Source organism: Solanum lycopersicum, chromosome 4 (genome assembly GCF_036512215.1).
Source record: "Solanum lycopersicum chromosome 4, SLM_r2.1".
Lineage (NCBI taxonomy): Eukaryota > Viridiplantae > Streptophyta > Magnoliopsida > Solanales > Solanaceae > Solanum > Solanum lycopersicum.
Window position 1 is genome coordinate 57191682 of NC_090803.1, and position 20132 is coordinate 57211813.

The 20132-nt window shown below is 32.5% G+C and overlaps 3 protein-coding genes across 5 annotated transcripts; 1 reads left to right on the forward strand and 2 right to left on the reverse strand.

Annotated features, from left to right (window-relative positions):
* The first annotated feature begins 2651 nt into the window (after positions 1 to 2651).
* On the forward strand, positions 2652 to 9230 carry LOC101257763 (uncharacterized). 3 transcript variants are annotated; one of them, XR_002027655.3, is made up of 3 exons: positions 2652 to 2791; positions 8584 to 9039; positions 9150 to 9230. XR_002027655.3 is itself a non-coding variant. In XM_019213583.3 (2 exons), the coding sequence occupies exon 2, from the start codon at positions 8590 to 8592 to the stop codon at positions 8794 to 8796; it is 207 nt and encodes a 68-aa protein (XP_019069128.1). In that variant the 5' UTR covers positions 2652 to 2791; positions 8584 to 8589; the 3' UTR covers positions 8797 to 9230. The 3 variants fall into 3 exon arrangements, 2 of the variants coding, with proteins under 2 accessions (XP_019069128.1, XP_010320021.1); XM_019213583.3 differs by having other exon boundaries at positions 8584 to 9230; XM_010321719.4 differs by having other exon boundaries at positions 2655 to 2791; positions 8580 to 9230.
* A 504-nt stretch (positions 9231 to 9734) lies between these two features.
* LOC101258062 (uncharacterized) lies at positions 9735 to 10193 on the reverse strand. The gene has a single exon (XM_004237671.5). The coding sequence runs from the start codon at positions 10191 to 10193 to the stop codon at positions 9735 to 9737; it is 459 nt and encodes a 152-aa protein (XP_004237719.2).
* A 7130-nt stretch (positions 10194 to 17323) lies between these two features.
* LOC101243701 (transcription factor MYB119-like) lies at positions 17324 to 19905 on the reverse strand. The gene is made up of 2 exons (XM_004237707.5): positions 19635 to 19905; positions 17324 to 18452 (listed from the first exon to the last, which is right to left on the reverse strand). The coding sequence occupies exons 1-2, from the start codon at positions 19789 to 19791 to the stop codon at positions 17680 to 17682; spliced, it is 930 nt and encodes a 309-aa protein (XP_004237755.1). The 5' UTR covers positions 19792 to 19905; the 3' UTR covers positions 17324 to 17679.
* Between the last annotated feature and the right edge of the window lie 227 nt (positions 19906 to 20132).

Genomic DNA, 20132 nt, shown 5'->3' on the forward strand with positions numbered 1-20132 from the left:
CTCTCTTATTAGTAGTCGAAGTAAAGGCCAGCATGAGATCAAAGTCACTTGTCGTTCGTTCGCTTTCTGTTCAACAATGATTATTAATATTCCCTTACTTCTCAAGTTTTGAATTTTATATATATATATATATATATATATATATATATATATATATATATAATTTGAGAGTCATTAAAAAAGCCAATCACAATTTTAAATTTTATTTAAATATTTTAAATTGTTAATTATTATGATTTAAGTACTTTTAGTTTAGCTCGTAAATATATAAGTTATTGAAAATGCATTTTTTTTCCTCGGTCATAATTTATGTAGCAAAAATGAAATTTGAAAAGTCAATCAAAATTTTCTTTAATCATAACTTTTTTATGTTTTTTTTAGAAAAATATTTTAAGTAATTTATGATTATTGTGAAATCGGTGTAAAATTTTAATAAGAGGTCTTAAGAATATTCGATAAAATTAATTTTTGCATGTGTCATATGTGTATCTCGTGGACCACATATGCATTCTATGCATTGTACGTGCATTTCAAGTCCTCTTTTCATCTTCACTTTTTCATTTCTTTTAAAAGTATTGTGAAAAAACACTTTAAATATATTTCGACAAGAATGTTTGAGCGTATTTTGTTGAGCTAACTTATGTTCTGTTTTAATTGTTCATTCTTAGCTCTACAAAGAAGACATTAAAAAGAATTCAATCTATTGAAGTCAAAAATTGTATAACTTCTTTTTACTTTTGATCATCAACACTTTTCAATTGTACGTGGCTCCGTCACTAGATAGTGATAGTTGTGAAATTGATAAAGTTGATTGTTATGGCTGGAGTGAAAAGATTTACTTCCAACATGATCGAAAGAAAGGAATTATATGATTTTTTACTATAATAAATCGATTGACACTCCTTCGTTAGAAAATTATACTATATAACTAGATAAAAATATATTTTTTTATATATTAATTATATATTGACATTTCTCAACTTATAGACATTTAAATACTTCTTTATATTATGATAATCTTTAATTAAAATTCTGACTCCGTCATTGTCACTACAAGTACCAAATCTGTTCATGATGAAGTTGCCTACGAAGATATTATTTGAGGTCACAAATTAAGAATTTATGTATATAATAAGATGATTGTGTCTGTAAGCTTCTCTAAAATTTTAATAGGGATAACTCTCTCTCTAATTCTCCCACACTAGACGTAGTTTTGCCAAAACACTTTCTTGACAAAAACGGAGGAGCAAATTTTACAACAATATTTCTACCAATAATAATGTCCCTATAAATATTACTTCCTCCGTTCAAAAAAGAATGATCTACTTTGATTTGAAACGCAGTTTAAGAAAAGAAAGAAGATTATTTAATCATGTGGTTCTAAATTAAAGTAATATCAAATATATCAAAATGTCACATGTCATGTGAAAAATTAAAGTTAAAGTGATTCCGAAAAAGAAAGGGATTATTTTTTTTGAAACAAACTAAAAAGGAAAAAGGGGACATTCTTTTTGAAACGAAGAGAGTAGCTAACAATATTCGTACATAATATACGAGGATGAGAATTTTTTTTTAAAAGTGTAAAATTAAAATTACAATATCATAGAGCAATCAATATACAATTATGATTGAAATTCGTACTCGATTCATGATATTCATGTTATATTTTTTTTTTGTAGAGGTGATAAAACCTCTAATAGTGGTTGTCATGTCGTTTTTTATATATTGATGATACCACAATTCAAGGTTGGATAATGAATATGCCTATTACTTGTACCTTTTGATTATGTTGAAGGACTTCATAAGAACACGACCCCAGTCTTCCTAATAGGTGTAGAAACCTCTTTGCTTTTACGGCTTCGTCGGTGCATCTCTTGAACTGCAGGAGCAACGACACTCGATACACCAACATGAACAACCTCAAAGTTACCTATCGTTCAAAATGAACTCGCTTGGGACCTTTCGAAGATAAATTTATAATGCAAATTGACAATTGTTAAATTATCATTTTAAGGTTATCTTCACAAAATGTTGATCATGATCAATTTCAAACTTAAGAAAAATTTAAAACCCTACTAAACGGCCAAAGCCCCTTAAAAGTCTTGAAAATTGTGACGAAATTTCAACTAGGTAACAAGTCATTCTTTGGACCTAGTGGAATTATTAAACTCAAATTTGACTCCGTCAATTTTAACATATTGACTTTGATCAAAACTCCAAGATTAAAAAACTGAAAAACTTTTCTAAAACACATCTCATTAATTAAAGAATTGTAGTATTGTACCAGACATCCTTACAAGTCATAAATACTATCCCTAAGCTATGAGGAGAATCAAATAGGAGAAAAGAAGCAAATCACGACCTTAAGCGTCGTTATAAAAATAAAATAGTGATATCCTAGATAAATAAAATAAAGTGAAATAGAAAGTCAGACCTGCTTTAAGTGTTAGTACCTCCACCATCAATTGATAGATTGAAAATTCGTATCATATTAAAAGTAAGTAAGAATAATATAAATCTCACGAGAAATTAAAATAAAATACACAAAAAATAAAATTTAAATATACAATTATTCTTATACACACTATCAAAAAAGTCAAAAAATACTTTGTTTTTTAGATTGTGTAACACCCTTCTAACCTTATTTGCCCAAATTTTGTTCCTTCAAACATTTAACAAACAGAAACTCCGCATTTTCAAATTAAGCCGTCTCCGGTGCTTCAGCCCATTCTTCCCGTATCTTTCTCCGGTGAGTCTCCGAGCAATCAGTTCCTCCGGCTGAAATCTAGCGGTAAGTAATACTCTCGCGGTTTCTGCCTTTTGATTTTCATAACTATAATTTTATCTGTAATATGAGAATCCCCAATATGGGTTTGGTAGCATTGATATTTTCTGGTCTCCCACTGCCAAAATGAAGCCTCAAATCTTTTGTAAGATAATTTGCAGTCTTTTGCTTACACGAAATTGTTCAGTTTTTGGTCGTATTTGTCTTGCAACCCATGATAGTTTTGACAAATATCCTCAGCAGGTCCATGTATATGAAAGTTAGGAGATTCAAGCTGTGGAGGCAATGTCTGGTTTTTTGTTTTGGGGGTGGGGGGGATTACTAGATGTTGATTCCAATATCATGGCCTCATGGGGCAAGACAAGTTTTCTTTAGAATAGTTTTATGTGTGGGCAATCGAAGGACTTTGATGTAGTACTCACTGCTCATAATGTGTCAGCAACATAACTCAAGAAGTTTGTTAAGTTGCAAATTTGGGTTGGTTTACTATACAATCTGGAATTGGAAGCTAACTAAGCTTGAGAAATTACAGCAAAACACGAAAGAAGAAATAAGAGGGTCTAAGAACTACCCTAAAAACTAGGGCTAATTCATTCTCAAAATATAAGCAAGTCCTTTCAGGGGGAAGTTATTTATAGGCTTAATACAAAGGGAAGTAGGATGGGAATGAGCAAACATGCTTCTCTAAAACAAGCCATAAGTGCCCAATGCTAACTTGAGCCTCCTTAATTCCTTGCCAGTTGCTTTAAGAGGCTTAAGAAATTCATATCGTATCAAATCTCCCTCCTTCAACTCACCCTTGTCCTCAAAAGTGTGCATTGTAATAAGCAAAGAACTCATGTGTAGATTCACCGTTTGTAAACATTTTTGAGTGTTATCAAAAGAATAAAGCTCCAAAAAGCATTAAAATGCTACTCTAGTTCTGCTGGCTTTATTTTTCAAGAGCTTTTGCAGCACCTGAAACAACTGCAACTCCTCCCATGTCAAACTTAATTAGCTTTATCAAGCACCAGGTTCAGTGTTGATGTTGTACCACCACAGTCAAAAGTCAATTTCGTTCCAACCAAGGGTAACAACTTCTTTGTGACTTCTGCACTAGTAGGCTTATAAGATACAAACAACAACATACCCAATGAAATTCCACAAATGGGGTCTGAGAAGGGTGGTGTGTAACGGAACCTTACTCTTACCTCATGAAGGTATATAGGTTGATTCCGATAGACTCTCGGCTTAAGTAAAGCATAACAAAACAAGAAGAAAATATAATACTATTAGCAAATGACACGATAATTGAAGCATAGAAAACATGTAATAATAAAATCGAAAAGTATAAGAAAGTAGGAGAAGCGGAAATACTATTACCACTGATGAGGGAAACTAGATTGACTACCTACTAATCTTTCTATCCTTATCCTTTGACATCCATATCCTCTTATCTAGGGTCATGTCCTCGATAAACTGCAAGTGTTTCAAATCCTGTCCAATCACCTCCCCTCTCCCCAGTACTTCTTTGGCCTACCTTTACCCTTTCTTGGACCCACTATAGCCAACCTCTTATATCTCCTCACTGGGCATATGGACATCTCGTCTTCACATGTCCGAACCATCAATGTTTCACTTGCCTCCTACTTTTCCCAAATATCTTCGTTCCTAATCATATCTCGTCTAGTATGCCCACACTCTCAACATCCTTATTTATGCTAATTTCATCTTGACGTGCGAGTTCTTGAACGACCAACACGTGGTCCCTTACAAAGTAGCTGGTCGAATAACCACTTTATGAAACTTATCTTTAAGACTTGGGTGGCACATTCTAATCACATAAGACACTGTATGTGAGCCTCTATTTCCTCCACCTCACTTCAATACGATGTATTACATCCTTGTCGACCTCACTATATCCTTGGCTTAAAGATCCAAGATATTTGAACTTTTCTCTCCTAGCGATGACCTTAGTATCAATCCTCACTTCCACATCCTCCTCATGGGTAATGTCACTGCACTTGCAATCTAAGTACTCAATCTTAGTCCTGCCCAACTTAAACCCTTTAAAGTCTCAGGTCTGTGTCCAACCTCTAGCTTATTGTCAATCGATACAATGCCATTTGCAAAACATTCACCCTTGGATATGTCGCAGTGCATTCATCATCAAGGCAAATAAAAATGGACTAAGCATGATCCCTGGTGTAACCCTATCATGTCTAAAAAATGCTCCGGATCTTCTCCCAAGTCCCATTATCCTCACCCGTGTCATGGATCGATCATACATGTCCTGATGTCCTTAATCTCCCTAATGTAGGCTTCATGTACTCCTTTAGCCTCCAAACATCTCCATAAAACTCTTCTAATGACTTTGTCGTATGTTTTTCGAACACCGTATGTAAGTCCCTCTTTTTCTCAAGATACTGCTCCTCCAATCTACTCACGAGATGATTGACTTCTATAGTTGAACGCCGTGGCATGAATTCAAATTTGTTCTTGGTGCTGCCCCAGAACCATTAGGTACACCGTACACATGGAGAGCCCTTGGAAAGGTAATATTGTAGACACCAATATCATTGGATCAATCAGTACAAGTTGGAACTGTTCATGCTCAAATTCATGTGACCAGCAGTTAACCCCACACTGTTGTTCAAATTATTGAACCCAAGCATTTGGGTTGTCATGTTCCATTTGGTCCTGTGCAAACTTAGTACTCAATCTCTATCCAACATGAAGCGCACGTTTGACAGTTTGGGCCTCATTCCAGTACTCTTCTAAAGAAATAAAATTGCTAGATAGGTCATACAATTCCATCATTCAGGGAACAGTCTTCACACCAACAAGAGTATGATCCATTGCAATCTCAGTGTTAGAACTGTTATGCCCCTTCTTTTGTTGTTGTCTCAGTGTCCACCTTGGAGTCATAGCGAAACTCTCTATCAGTTGACAGTACCTCAGATGGTATGCACCAAGTGATAGCAATTCCTGTTGCAACATATGACCACTGCAGAAGTTTGTCCCTCAAATTCCCTTTACTGGTGCACACTGCAAATGTTGTAGCTGTACCGAGGAAGCAAATTTGTCCGTAAAACATTCTTTCTAACTCACATTGCCATAAGCAACACGAGAGCTAAATAATATCCACTAAACAGAGGAGTCGATGTGAACATGCTTATACTTTACCAGTTCTTCTTCGACTTCAAGATAGCCATCTTGATCCATTTTACACCAGAATTATGCCAACTAACAAAGCTACACCGGAGATTGCCTTATCTGGACGAACCCACAGGAATCTTGCATTATCTCAAAACAATGTACATCTTCCTTGTTAGTTCCTTGTTGTGCATCACCAGAGATCATTGAATACCAGAACTGCTAGTTCTACATTAACAGTCTCTTCCTCAACATCTGTTGCTTCGTCTTCCTCATCTACAAGGGTACCCTGTGAACCATCTAACGATGAAGCAGGTTCCACTTCTTCATGATTTATTGCATCTATTTGCATGGTTGTAGCTTCAACAGTTGAAAGATCTGCCTCTACCACCATCTGCGTGTTGTAGCTTTTTCTTCCATGTGCTGCTGAGCATTTCTGGGCTTGGCTAAACTCATATCACCATACATCCATCTGATCATTCGTATTTTATGGAAATTGCTGGGGTGCCGGAAGCACAACACTCGCTCATGTAACATTGCTAGTCTTACGACTATTTTGTAGAACTTGTTTTGCTTGAAGGATGAAACACATAATTGAGGCTGCAACAGTTCTGCCCCATTTGGGCCTTTTAATTCCAATACTCTATAATTGATTTTTCGGAAAAATTAAGGGCATTTTAATGAAGTCAAGGGCACATGAGGCTGATTTACCGAAGAGGCACGGCCAAGTCCAAGCCGAGCACAACAGTCATGGTCATGCCATACAAATGGTTATAGAAAATCATCATCAAAATTTGAATTGATGAATATGAATGAGAAGTCTTAATGGATTAATGGTGTGGATACAGTGAAAGACCGTAAAATTCATGTAGCTTGGAGGGCTATTGTTTCATGTATTGTGCAGAATTTTGACTGCAATTCTGCTTACAAACCGTAAAATTCATGTAGCTTGGAGAGCTATTATTTCATGTATTGTGCAGAATTTTGACTGCAATTCTGCTTACAATATGTTTTAGCAGATGACATGTGAGATACAATGATCAAATAGCATCATGTGATGTTCTTGTTTTCATGTTTTATTAGGTTTAAATGATTAGATAGGTAATTGAAAACTGTGTGTTCTGATGAGAAAAATACAAGTTGAAGCCAAAGTTTAGGTACTTGCTTGTGATATCAGCTTGTGCTGTAGACAATGTGAATTGTTAAACATGAAATTGTATATGAATTTGTTACAGGAGGAGGTTCTGAAACCTATTTGTGTCTGATAACTTTACTAATATTTAGATATGGTTATAATAGTTTTTTAAAAAGGTAAAGTGCCTTTTCCTGTATTGCAGTCTAAGGATACGGGTGCGGATTCCTTAATATCTGGGTAATGAAAGAAATCTAGTTTATTTAACGAGGCTTTTTCAGTATATTGGTAGTTTTAGAAGTCTAATGATCCGTGAGACCTACTGTATGATGAATAAGTGGTACTATAGGTTCATATGTTATCACAAGAATGCGAGAAGGACAATTAGGATTTCTTTGAAGTACATGACAGTTGCTGGAATGAAGGTTAATTATATTTCAAGTGTGCCAAGTTTTCTTCCTTTTGTCTTGATATGGAAGCTGGTGGTTCTGTAAGGAGGGTTCTAATGAATGAACAATGTGTAACAGTATAATTTCTGGCCATGGAATGCATGGATTTGGTGGAAGATCAGAGGTACTTGGGCCTTTTAGCCTGTAGTCAGTGCAGGGTTGTTGATAGAGCATTCTTCTGGTATATCTTCATGTCTGTGCCATGTTCTTGCAGCATGCTAGTGACATGGTGCAAGACATGTGTCAACAAGAACCAGAACCTATTTATTTTGGGTAGTACCGAACAATTGGAATCACAAGAATAGAGAAGTTGCTGTAGAGGCGCTGCTCAATATCTCATGGTTGACTCTAAGATTGCGGCGAATCTTTATGCTGCTTTTTCGTTTTTATGGATGTGAGGATCCTGCAAATGTGATTGCTTCAAGCACTGACACAACATATTTGGAAGAAAAATTCCATCCCATAGTTTGAGTTAGGTGGAGAAACGGTTCACATGTTATTGCTATAGAGCTGGTCTGAATTTTATATTGGACGCTTAATGCTTAATATCTTGGTTTTCTTTTACATAAGAATGTGCTGCTTTCAGTTTGCAGAAGAAGAATCTGTAGGGATTGCCATGAATAACTTTACCATCTATAGATGAGTACTTTTTGCCTTTGGTTCTTTCTAGTGCTGGGTTATTGGGAATTATTTCCGAAACTCCTGTAATTTGGAAGCCATTTGTAGGACTTATTTGAAACTGCTACACTCTATTCCAGCCTTCGTGTTGCAACGTAGCCGTTTAGGAGGTCGTTGCAGCAGTTAATGCATTTTTTTGTCTGTTATAGGAATCAGGAAATGAATTAACTGATCTTTGTGGTGTGTAGTTTCTGAAAATAGCATTAAAGAGAATTTTTCTAGTTCCTTATCTGTTATATTCTATTTTTACTTTAGGAATTGTAACTTAGGCTCTTTATCATCTCACGGAAGCTTCTGCATTTCAAAGAAAATTGTGTTAATATCTTTCCTTTTATATGCCAATCTGATATTTGTGTTTAAGTGATCTGGGGCTTTGCAACTCTGATATTTTTTCTCTAAGGTAGAAAAATATGAGTATAAAACCAACTGTTGCATTGAGAGCCATTCTCGTTGGAGGAATAGCTGCCTTTGCAAAAATTGGTGGTGCCGTTAAAGCTGCAGGAGGAGTAAAATTAGGTGCAGCTGCTGCTGCCATGACTGCTGCAGCAACAGCAGCTGTATCAGGATCCAAACAGGAAGAAAAGAAGGATGGTTCTCAGCAGTTGTCGTCCAAGTGATGCACACAACTCATGTGTTATTTTTTTTTCTTCAATGTAACGTCTGAACTGTCAAAATAAAAGTTGTAGGGTGGTGGAATATGCCAGTCAAATGGTTTCCCAGGATGATCTTTAATAGCTAAGATATATGGGTTCTTACAACTGCGGGACTCGTTAGTTCTGTACTAGTGGAAGTTGGAGTTTGTTGAAGTGATCACTCAGTGCCTGTGCTAGATGCAATTTGTTTTCCCTCCAGTACCTGAGGTATGTAACTGTTACCAGTAAAGGATATATTACTGCTTCCGTGATACTTTCAAAAGCAAAATATATGTTTTTATAAGGTTTTATAACATGAGATCTGTCAATAAACCCAGATGGAACTTCTGGTTCTGGGCGCGGGAATGGAGTAACTCCTTTTACAATAACTAACTATTGGATATATTTACTTCTTTAAATCTCTCTTCATGTTACCCTTCATCTCTTTGTTTTGTAATATCATTGTCCCTTTGCCCATTTGATGATAAATTAACGAGAGAAATATTGAAAACACCCCTGAACTTGTCACAAATTGTTAATATTAGGGGTGTTTTTTAAGCCTTTCAATGGTTCGAGGATGAAACTAATAATTCGGGCCGAGTTTAGGGGTGTTTTCATTACTTCTCTCTAGCGGTAAGATATGTGAAGGTCTTATACCTTAAATGTTTGCAGACAGCCAGAAGTATGAAATTCTTATTTAATCAGATTCCAACATACTTATTAGTTTTCCTAAACTGTTAGTCAACCATAATCAATCATGACATAAAATAATATCTAACACAACCATGATGACATACAGAATGACCAGAGCTGATAAAGATATTAAATCTTTTCTATCATAATAATTCTCATAAATATCATCCATTGAAAAAGTCAAATACATAGAGAAATGTTTCACCCACAGAAGATACAAGTAAAATTTTTTAAACTTGATAACTCTCCATTTGCACATCTTGAGACTTCAAAGGCTCATACTCTCCCAAATAAACTTCAAGATGATCAGAAAGTGCAGACTTGTCAATGTTCTCATGGTGATAGGACTTACAAACAAAGTAAATAATTGTTTGAATCACCAAACCAAAGAGTATCAAAGCAAACAATAACAGAAGACAAAACAACCCAACCCCTACTCTATACAACATCCCTAGATGCATATGATGGCTTCCATGCACCACAAACTTCTTGAAAACAAAGTTCAAGATACCAAGTGAGAGATTGAACTTGAAAAAGAAAACCAAGGCTATTCTCATCTTCCCCTTTAACAAATCCTTGCTTTTGATCATGGCTTTCACTCCATATGAATCCTCTAACACAGTTACCACAGTAGCTAAGTGCCATATAACCGAAAGGTACACAGATCCAACAACATAAACAATCGCCATGATTACAAAAATAAAGTTAGCAAGACCATGATTTTCACCCCGCATGCTGAAAGCCCATACAAACCATAAAGCTAAGAGAAAGAAGGAGACAAGGTTGTAGATGAAGAAACAAAGGAAAGCACACAAGAAAGTCACCATAACTCTCTTCCAAACTTTAGGAACAACATTCATAACTTTCTTGTAACCGACTTCACGTGACGTGTATATAGAAGCAATTGTGTAAACCACTGCAGAGGTAGATAGAAGGGAGAAGATGATGAGGATAGTGAAGTAGACAATTATGAAAAGCCATAGAGAGGTTATCTCTGAATCTATGTGATCAGAGATCCTGTTGTATTTTGCCGTGCCCGTGTGAGTATGTCTGAGCTGAGATTCAGAGTGTTTAAGGTCAGAAAAGAAAAGATGGTAAACTTCCATGTGAGCTAAGAAGATGAAGGACATAGGAAGGATCAAAGATAGGGTGATTTGGCTGAAAATTTTCTTCCATTGGTAGATGACTTTGTAGGCTTCTATGTAGATATCAAAGAGGCCTAGGAATTGCATCTCTTCTTGTTCTCTATCCATGGTTAGTTGCATAGAAAGAGGATATGAAAATGGAGTTGAATAGGAGATTTAATATGTGATAGGAAATTGGATATATTTATATTAGTGTTTCTCTCTCTCTCTCTCTCTCTCAGGTCAATTGGTTGGAAAAATATAAAAAGAGAATTTAAAAATAAGGATTTGAAGCTTGAATAAGTACAATATCCTTAGAGAAAATACTGCTCGTATGTTTAGTAAAATATCGACAAGTTTTTTCTAGATTCCTTAAAGTCAATAGATGTGGCAAAAATTTAATAGGCATTTCTCAAGGAAGTCATATTATACATAAAAAGAATTTGTGGAAGTTCTTTTCTTTTTATTTATTTGGAACAGGTATTTGTGTTTAAGTAATTCAAAACTAATTTTATAACTTAGTAAATACTTTATAGAAATGAAACAAATACAAAAATAAATTGTATTTATTTGAAGTCCAAGTCAACTAGTCAACTCATTTTGCAGAGACCCTTCCACAAATAATTAAAGAGCCTCTATCAATTTTGCTATCTTGAAAGGGAGCTATTTGTGGTGCATTATAGGATTTGATTATTGATTTAAAATGTGTGGGGTGGGTGAGAGGTGGGGGGGGGGGTTGTACAGACAAAAATATTTTTCTGATTTTCTCATGTTTAGTTGGTCAAAAAGTTTTGGAAAATAAGTTTCTTTAAAATGATGAAAGTAGGGAATAACCCAAAACACTCGCGCCTCCATCCCCGTCACTACCCCTACCTTACCTACCATAACATTTATCTATATTATATATAAATATTTTTCATCGTATCGAACACATCATGGGTTTTTTCAACTTCATGGATGATCCAACTTCATGGATGATCATGATTATTGCTTATCACTAATTTTATTATAACAAAAAAAGTGATAAAAACTAAAATTTGTAATAAAACAAAACACATTATTCTTATATATATTTGGAATAAAATGAAAATATATGATAACTAATCTGATGCAAGTTACAACTAAGTTTCACAAAAGATAAAATGGTCAAATAAAATACCATCACATCATTTAATTCAACAAATAGAGCTAGGTATAATGGGACGAAAATATAACAGACAAGAATTAATTGGAAGACGTGATTGGATGAATGATGAGAAATAGATAGACTTTGAAAAAACTAATGGGTTGTTTGGATTAGATACAAGTTATGTAAAAATTATGTGAAGTCGTGGAATATTAAAATACATTGGCATGAATATTTTATTTTCTTAAGCATCCTTCCCTCTATAATAATGTACGAATTAGTTATATCGGGAATAATTATGCAACAATTAATTATGAAAATTGAAAATGATCCTTTGTTGAATAAATTTTTATTTTTATTCGTCCAATTTACATATTAAGAGAAAATATTTTATTTTTAGCATTGGTTACTCATTTCAAATTATTTTTCAAGTTCATTAGTATTTGAATATCGTGATATATACTCATTTATTATTTCTTAAGAATCGTGTAAAATCTAAATAGGTAAAAGTGAATCGAAAGTAAGTAATAAAGAGATGGTAAATTATCATATTTTATTCATGAAACCAAACAATTCCTTAAATGATGAGAAATTTGTTGGGCGGCAAAGACCAAGACTAATTCAACGGGTCTTTACGCGCATCGGCGAATTTTCTTACGCCTTCGTTTTCGGTTTTCTCGATTTTTTATTCGATATTCGATATTTATTTTAAATATATTAAATTAGAATTTATGTCGAAATTCTACGTGATGGGTAAAACATTTCGAAACAAACATATTTTGTATACATGAAAATTTAAATTTGAAACCTTTAATTAAGAAACTGAAATTGAAATGCTTAATGCTCGACACAATTCTTTAGCAAAACATATATTAAGTGCTTGTTTGATTATGATTTTTTTTTTGTTAACATATAATTATTGAAATGTTACGAAGTTGAATTTTCAGAATTTGAAAAACTCTAGGACACTATTTTCATAATGTTCGCTCTGAATTCACTCACAAAAATTCAAAAAAAAATCAATTTTTTATTCATATCTAAACTAATTTTCAAACATCATTTTCAATTAGATAATAAATGTTATTTTATGTTAAATTTCATAATTTTTATATCTTGACACCCACTAATGAAGAGAAAAGTGTCTATTTGTCCATGTAATATGCAGAGTTCTACGTAACAATAAAGAGAATCAAGAGGCCTATAATTAATTAGTTGATTAGGTTTGTCTTGATTATTTTTTTAAAAAAAAGAGTTAGGGAAATAATTTGAAAAATAAGTGACGATATTCCATATTAATTGTGCGATTTGTGTCTTTTCCATCCTCTAATACTTCATCTTCACCCCATCTCGTAGTTTCCGCCTCATATTCAGTGTCACATTCAATATTTTCATTAAGAAAATTCGAAATCAAAATGTAGTGCCTCGAATTTTGTGTTTAGGTAATTCAATATATATGTACATTAAAAATTAAAAATTTATCCTATATGTATATATATAGTGTAATTTTTGTTACGAGGAGGTCTGGGCAAACACTCTCCCGCTCCCCTAGATCTATCTCAGACCACATTCCTACCCCATCGGCAACCACACTCATCTATGATAATATTTTGTGTATATATATATACACGTACTTATATTGGTGATTTGTTGTGATTGTATTTCATTGAATGTATCATTGTTGATTGTTGATATATATATATATATATATATATATACTTTGATATCTAAATGTATATATATATACATTGATGCTTAAACTCATGAATATAAGTACGTAGTGCGTGTTCCGTATAGACAAACAACAACAAAGTACCTGTGAAATTTTATTAGGTGGGGTCTGAAGAGATAGAGAGCCTATTTTCGAAAGACTCTTCACTTAAGTGCATCAAATTCAAATTAGAAAAAAGATAAATTATGAAGAAAGTATAACGACTAATAAGAAAATTAATGTAAAGTCTTCTATAAGAAAAAAAAAGGAAAAATTATGCAATAAAGCAAACTTATATTATTTAATTACTCATCATAGCTATAGTTTGTTATAATTATCACTCGCGACTAACATTATACATTAATTACATGGACTGATTTCGAATTTGTATAGTTAGTTATGTTAGTATATGTATAATTCGCCAGAATATACAAATACATATGTATAATATATAATTATATAACCTGTATACATATACATTCACCTCTCTCCCAATCTCGCTCGCCTCTTTTTTCCCTCTCTCAATCTCGCTTGCCCTATATACAAATGTATGTGTATAATATACAATTCACCTCTCTCTCACTCTCTGTCCTCTCTCTCTCACCTCTCTCGATCTCGCTCACCTCTCTCCGTCCTCTTTTGATATCGGTCACCTCTCTCCTTCCTTTCCCAGTCTCGCTCGTCTTTTTCTCAATCTCTCTTGTCATATATACAAATATATATGTATAATATACCATTATTTAACCAATATACATATACAATTCACTTTTCTCCCACTCTTTTCCCCCCTCTCTCTCTCCTCTCTCTACCAGTCTCACTCGTCTCTCTTCTCCATGTAACATGTAGCTACAAATTGTAATTATCAAACTATAACTATGGAGAGTAATTAATTATTTTTAAGTGGCTATATGTGAAAGTTTCCCAAAAACCAATAACTACAACAGAATAGTATAGTAATCCGAACACAATAGATAACATAGGACAAGAACTACAATGATACAACTAGTATTATGGCTAGATCATCTAGATATGATGAACGTAGGTAATCTATTTTAATGCAAATATCATCAATGACTGATTTCACGGCTTAACTCATGACTATATAACACAAGTCTACAATAAATCTTGCCATGACTTGACACATGTATAAAAATGCTTTCAAATTCCGTTTGTCCATACATTTTGGTCCTAAAATTCAAAATAATTTTTGGAAATTTTTCCGTTTTTTTTTATAATTTAATTATCTCTTTTTAATAATTTAAAATTAACATTATTTTCTTTTTAAAAAATGTTATAACTTGATATATTAAATGTTATACAATGCAAATCAAATTCTTATGCCATAACATGAGAATATGACTACATAAAATGTTATATACATAATTTACACTTATTTTAAACAATTGCTTGTTTATTGAATTGACTCATCATATCAAATGAAAATTTGGAAAAAACACGTTAGAAAATTTTTCTAAGTTTTCATCAGCAAAAATTTAACTATTTTTTTTTCATGTCCAAAGATAAATTCACTTAAAATACTATTTTCTTTCCCCTCAAATCCCAAACAAATCATATTACAACACCTATTTATAGCGTAAATACTATTTTCTTTTCAACAAAGTATGCATCATGCATTACTCCTTCCAATATACGACTCAGTCATATATTAAATGATTGGCCTAAATCATTTATAGCCCTTTAAAGTTGTTACATAATTCACTTAAACATTTTAATTAAGATTTTTATTTATTGAACATCTCTACGCTCCCAAATTTGAACCATCTGAACATTTTTTTGCTTACATAGCACATTGTTTGTGATTCACCCCAAAGAGACGCGTGAGAGGTCTTTAGGTAGGCTTTTTTTAGGAAAAAAATGTTCTTTTTCTTCCTCCCTCTTTACCGATCACTTCCTCCACCACACCAGTCATTGCCGCCATTATACATCCGTCTTCTTCTTCATTTTTTCTTCGGATACTTCACTTCTACCTCCATCATTATTGTTTTTTGTTTCTCCATTGCCTTCTACCTCCATCAAAACTTTTTTTTGTTTTTCTATTACCATCATACTAAGAGGATTGGTGGTACCTTCATTGCCGCCATGGCAGCCACCATCATTATTGGCATTGAATTTATTGAGAGCTTGAAATTTAAATTTTTTTTTCTTTTGTTGTTAATATAGTGTTTTGGTGTTAAATTGATGGAGATTTGTGTGAATTTTGTTAAAGGACTTTCCTATTTATTTTTTATTTTGCTCACATTTTTGTAAGGGCGTTTTTCAATCGAAAATATAATCACCTCTTGGAAGAAATCCGACATAACTTTATTTTTTTCGACAATATTCATCGAAACTGATTAATTTTCCGACGAAGTTCATCTTTTTCGTAAAAAATGAAACGAGTAAGACAGTTAAATTTTATTTAAATTTTTTTAACCTATGGCCAACTCATCAAAAATAGCAATAAATCTTAAGATGAACGAAGAAGATTCGAAAATAATAGAATATTTATAGAGGATGGTTGCTATTGGGGTTTTTGGACTCCATGGAATAGAAGGGTAGGTAATTTACAGAATTTATATGATTTTTTTAAATAATTTAACATAAAAATAATTTCTTTTTTCTTTTACTTTATAATATATTTTTTGGACTCCAAAATATCAAATGTTAGTATTTAATTCGTCAAATTGTTACAAATTATAATTTTAGCTTATTGTCAATAAAAAATATATAAATGGTTCAAATTTGGGAGGGTAAAGGTGTTCAATTGGTACAAGTCTTAATTGAGATATCTAAATGAATTATGCGGACAAGCTATAGATGACTTAAGCCTAAATAATTTAATTTTGAAATGAATTTGGACATGCATGAAATCTTCTAGTTTTTTTAAATAAAGTATATATATTTGAAAATTACATAAAAAGTATTATAAGTCACAATAACTACATATTCAAATTATTTAAATAATCTATTATTAAAGATATGATAAAAGATAGACTTTTATAAATCTTAAAATCCAAAAAATACCATATAATTGAGATGGAGAAAGTATATGGTTACAAAAATAAATAAAAGAACTCGATATAACATAATAGCTTGTCAATCTAATAGTAATAACTTCAAATTTTTGAGAAATATATCCAACATTACACCATATATTAGTAAATAAAAAGAAAGATTTACTGTCTTTAACTATAACTCGACTAAGATACATTCCATGTTATATATACGTAAAATACCGTGTGGAATTGTTTGGTTTGTAAATAAATTATAGTGAGAATAATGTATAAAAATCAAATAATGATGAAATTATTTGGTAATATGTACTTTATTGATAAACGTTTGATTCATTGCACTAAAAAATGAAATATACAAAATATATAAGAATTACTATGATTATCGTAGGTTATGGTATGAAATAGATAAAAATCTCTTCTACATTTAATCCGAAGTTTCAAATGTGATTTTTTTTAAAAATGATACAAGTGCACAAGTATCGCTAATCTAAAATCAAGGTCCAAAATGAATATCGAACGATGAATAGCTGGAAAAAAGTAATATATGGATGGACATTATACATGTAATATACATTCCTCTATCAAACTAGTATGTAGTAACTCTCAGTGCATGTTTCAAATAGCCATCAACAACATTATATATATATATATAGAGAGAGAACTTCAACTTAAAATGTTGCAATTTTTACATCTTCTTGACATTGATATATAATAATATATCACATCAATTTAGTTTCTCTCTTTTTTACTTAAGAGATTAGCAACTAAATCTTACCTGCACGAAATTGATACTTACACTTAATTTCTACCAAAAAAGGACATATTTACATGTCATATAACACATGGGAAAAAGAAAAGCAACACAAATGTAATATACATAATCCAAAGTCCATATACAGTTGAATAATATCAAAGTTTATTACATATATTATACTACAAGTGTTCAAAATCCATGTCCCTAAAAGAAATTAGGATGATTAGGTAAAACCTAAGAGTACTTTTTTTTTAACCTTAGAGGTTAAAGAAATAGCTTAGGCTAAGCTATCACTTGAGTTAACAACAACTATATATAGGTGAAATTGGCATGATAAAGAAATTATAACTAGGATTTAGGAAGCATAACAAATACTTATATTATAATTAGACATTGAAAAAAATTGTTAAATCTTTAAACAAAAAATTTAGCCAAAGAAGAAAAAACAATCAAGAAGAAATCCCCACACCAAGAAAATCTATAAAGGGAATATCTTTCTTTTCCCTTGCTTCTTCTCCATATTTTTGTTGTTCAATGTTTTCCTTGAGAATTTTTCCAAAGGAAAATGTACTATTGCTAACATTCACAACTCTTTCAGTTATACTGTCATATTCGTTTCTATCAACATAACTGAAAGGATTCTGAAAAGTCGTACTCCTTTTGCAGTTATTATTATCTCCTCCTCTTCCGTGACTTGAAAAGCTTAAATTATTTTGACGTAAAGATTTTTGATCTATTGAGCTTTCTCTAAACAAATGACTCCCAATTCTTCCACAAAATTCAGGTGAACTAGACGAATATGTAGTAGACATTGAGAAAACCCTATCTTTATTAGGGTTTTGAAATTCAAAAAAGTTAATTTTGGAGCCATAATTACCTTCTTGTATTCTCATATTATTATTGTTGTTGTTGTTGTTCCTTCGTCGAAAACCATAACATGATGATTTAGAATCACTTAGAAAACTATCATGTTGTTGTTGTTGATATAAACTTCTTTTACCACAAATCTTTGATTGTTCCCTTTGTTTTCTTGCCATTAAAACATGCCAATGATTTTTCACAGCATTATCAGTTCTACCTGGAAATAATCTTGAAATTAATGCCCATTTATTTCCATGTATTCTATGAGCACCAATAAGTTTCTCTTCTTCATCTTCACTAAATGGTCTTCTATTAATTCTTGGATCAAGTTGGTTAAACCATCTTAATCTACAACTCTTCCCTATTAAAAATAATAATTAAAATTAGTAATTTATTTTCAATAGGAAAAAAAAAAACAATTAATGTGTGTGACTTAACTTCTAGAGCAAGATCTTTGCATTTAATTTCCTTTTTTTTTAAAACAGTTGAGAAGATACTATCAATGGAAACTGTTGGACTTTATATATGTATGAATTATGATGATAAAAAATAATAATTCCATTTTAGCCAAGTTTATAATAAGGAAAAAGTAAGTAATAAATGTTATCCATCTATATTTAAAAAAAAAGAAAAAAAAAGAGCAAAATAATTTCGCAAAATCATACGAAAAGAAAAAGGGGGGTATGAGATAACCATAACGGATGCGTCGGAGGGACGTCAAGTGGTTGATATTATCCCTCCACTTTTTAGTTCATAATGAATGAACCCCCGGATGAAGAAAAAATATCCCCTCCCTTTTACTAAACCATGGGGAGCCCCGGGTATAAAACCCTTTGAGACCAAAGAATACCAGGGGAAAAGAACCCATCTTGAATGGAATGAATTTGATTCACACTGAACCCTATTCTTTTCCACTAACATCTCGCCCGAACAGTGACCATGAACCGTAGTAACCTAACGGTTGTCCCGGACCTTTCCTTTGTGTTTGTTGTAGCTCGCCCTTACTTGGAAAAAAAAGAGTAGCTCAGGCTCTCGAGGCATACTAGCGGGGCTTCGTCATTAATATCTTTGCTCGCGGCAATTGTGACCTCTCGGGAGAATCGATGACTGCATCAAAGATGCGGTGCTAGTACATCTGAGACTTCTTAATTGGCTAAGACAGAGATAAAAGCGTAAGAAACCCAAGAACCTTTTGGCCGCCTTTAGGTCTTCTTACCCGGATCAAATTGAACTTCGAACAAGACTTGAGAAGTATTTAATTTGATCTTAAGCAACTTTTGACAATAAATTTAAATACTCAAAATGATTTTCAATATAGATTTAATAAACCCTAATTTTAAAACAGTATAGCATCAAATATCAATCCATTAGATTCATTTTTTTTCTTATGACATGATACTCAAATTTAGATTTATTAAATTTAAATCGAACGAAGAAAAAGTAAGCCTATTTATTTCAGATGATCAAGTCAACACATTATTTTTTTTTGCTAATTATAATCCAAAAATTCAATAAGTATATGATTAATTAATTAATTAATTACCTGATCTTCCCTGAAGTTTTTCAGCTATAGAGTTCCAATTTTGAGGACCATATTGTTCTACAAGCTGCCGGAGTTTTTCGTCTTCGGCCGGTCGCCAGTGGCCACGTGGACAGCTACTTCTAGTCGTATCGTCACCGGAACCACCACCTTCCGCCATGTATGTCGCCGGAAAAAGTTGTAATATTAGTAATCCTGATGAGATGAAAGAAAAATAATGGAATAAAGTTGTTATATTTATAATATATAGTTTTTATATCAAATTAAGAAGAGTAAAAGAAAGTGGGTTGGTTTAGAGATATATAGATGACTGATGGGCAGTCACTTTTGTTGGTTTTACACGACAAATTGGGAAGTGAGAGGAGGAAAAACAAACGTTTAGTCGTGGAGTCAAAATTTTCATTAACAATTTAAAATATGAAAAAGGTACACGGTTTAATATCTATTTTATTTTAGACATTAGTAATGAATATAAACAATGTAATTTTTCAATAAAGGAGT

Coding starts and splice junctions, on each gene's coding strand:
- LOC101243701 (XM_004237707.5), bottom strand. CDS start 19,791: ATGGCGGAAGGTGGTGGTTCCGGTGACGATACGACTAGAAGTAGCTGT. Junction 18,453..19,634: donor AAAACTTCAGGGAAGATCAG/GTAATTAATTAA, acceptor TATTTTTAATAG/GGAAGAGTTGTAGATTAAGA.
- LOC101257763 (XM_019213583.3), top strand. CDS start 8,590: ATGAGTATAAAACCAACTGTTGCATTGAGAGCCATTCTCGTTGGAGGA.
- LOC101258062 (XM_004237671.5), bottom strand. CDS start 10,193: ATGGCGATTGTTTATGTTGTTGGATCTGTGTACCTTTCGGTTATATGG.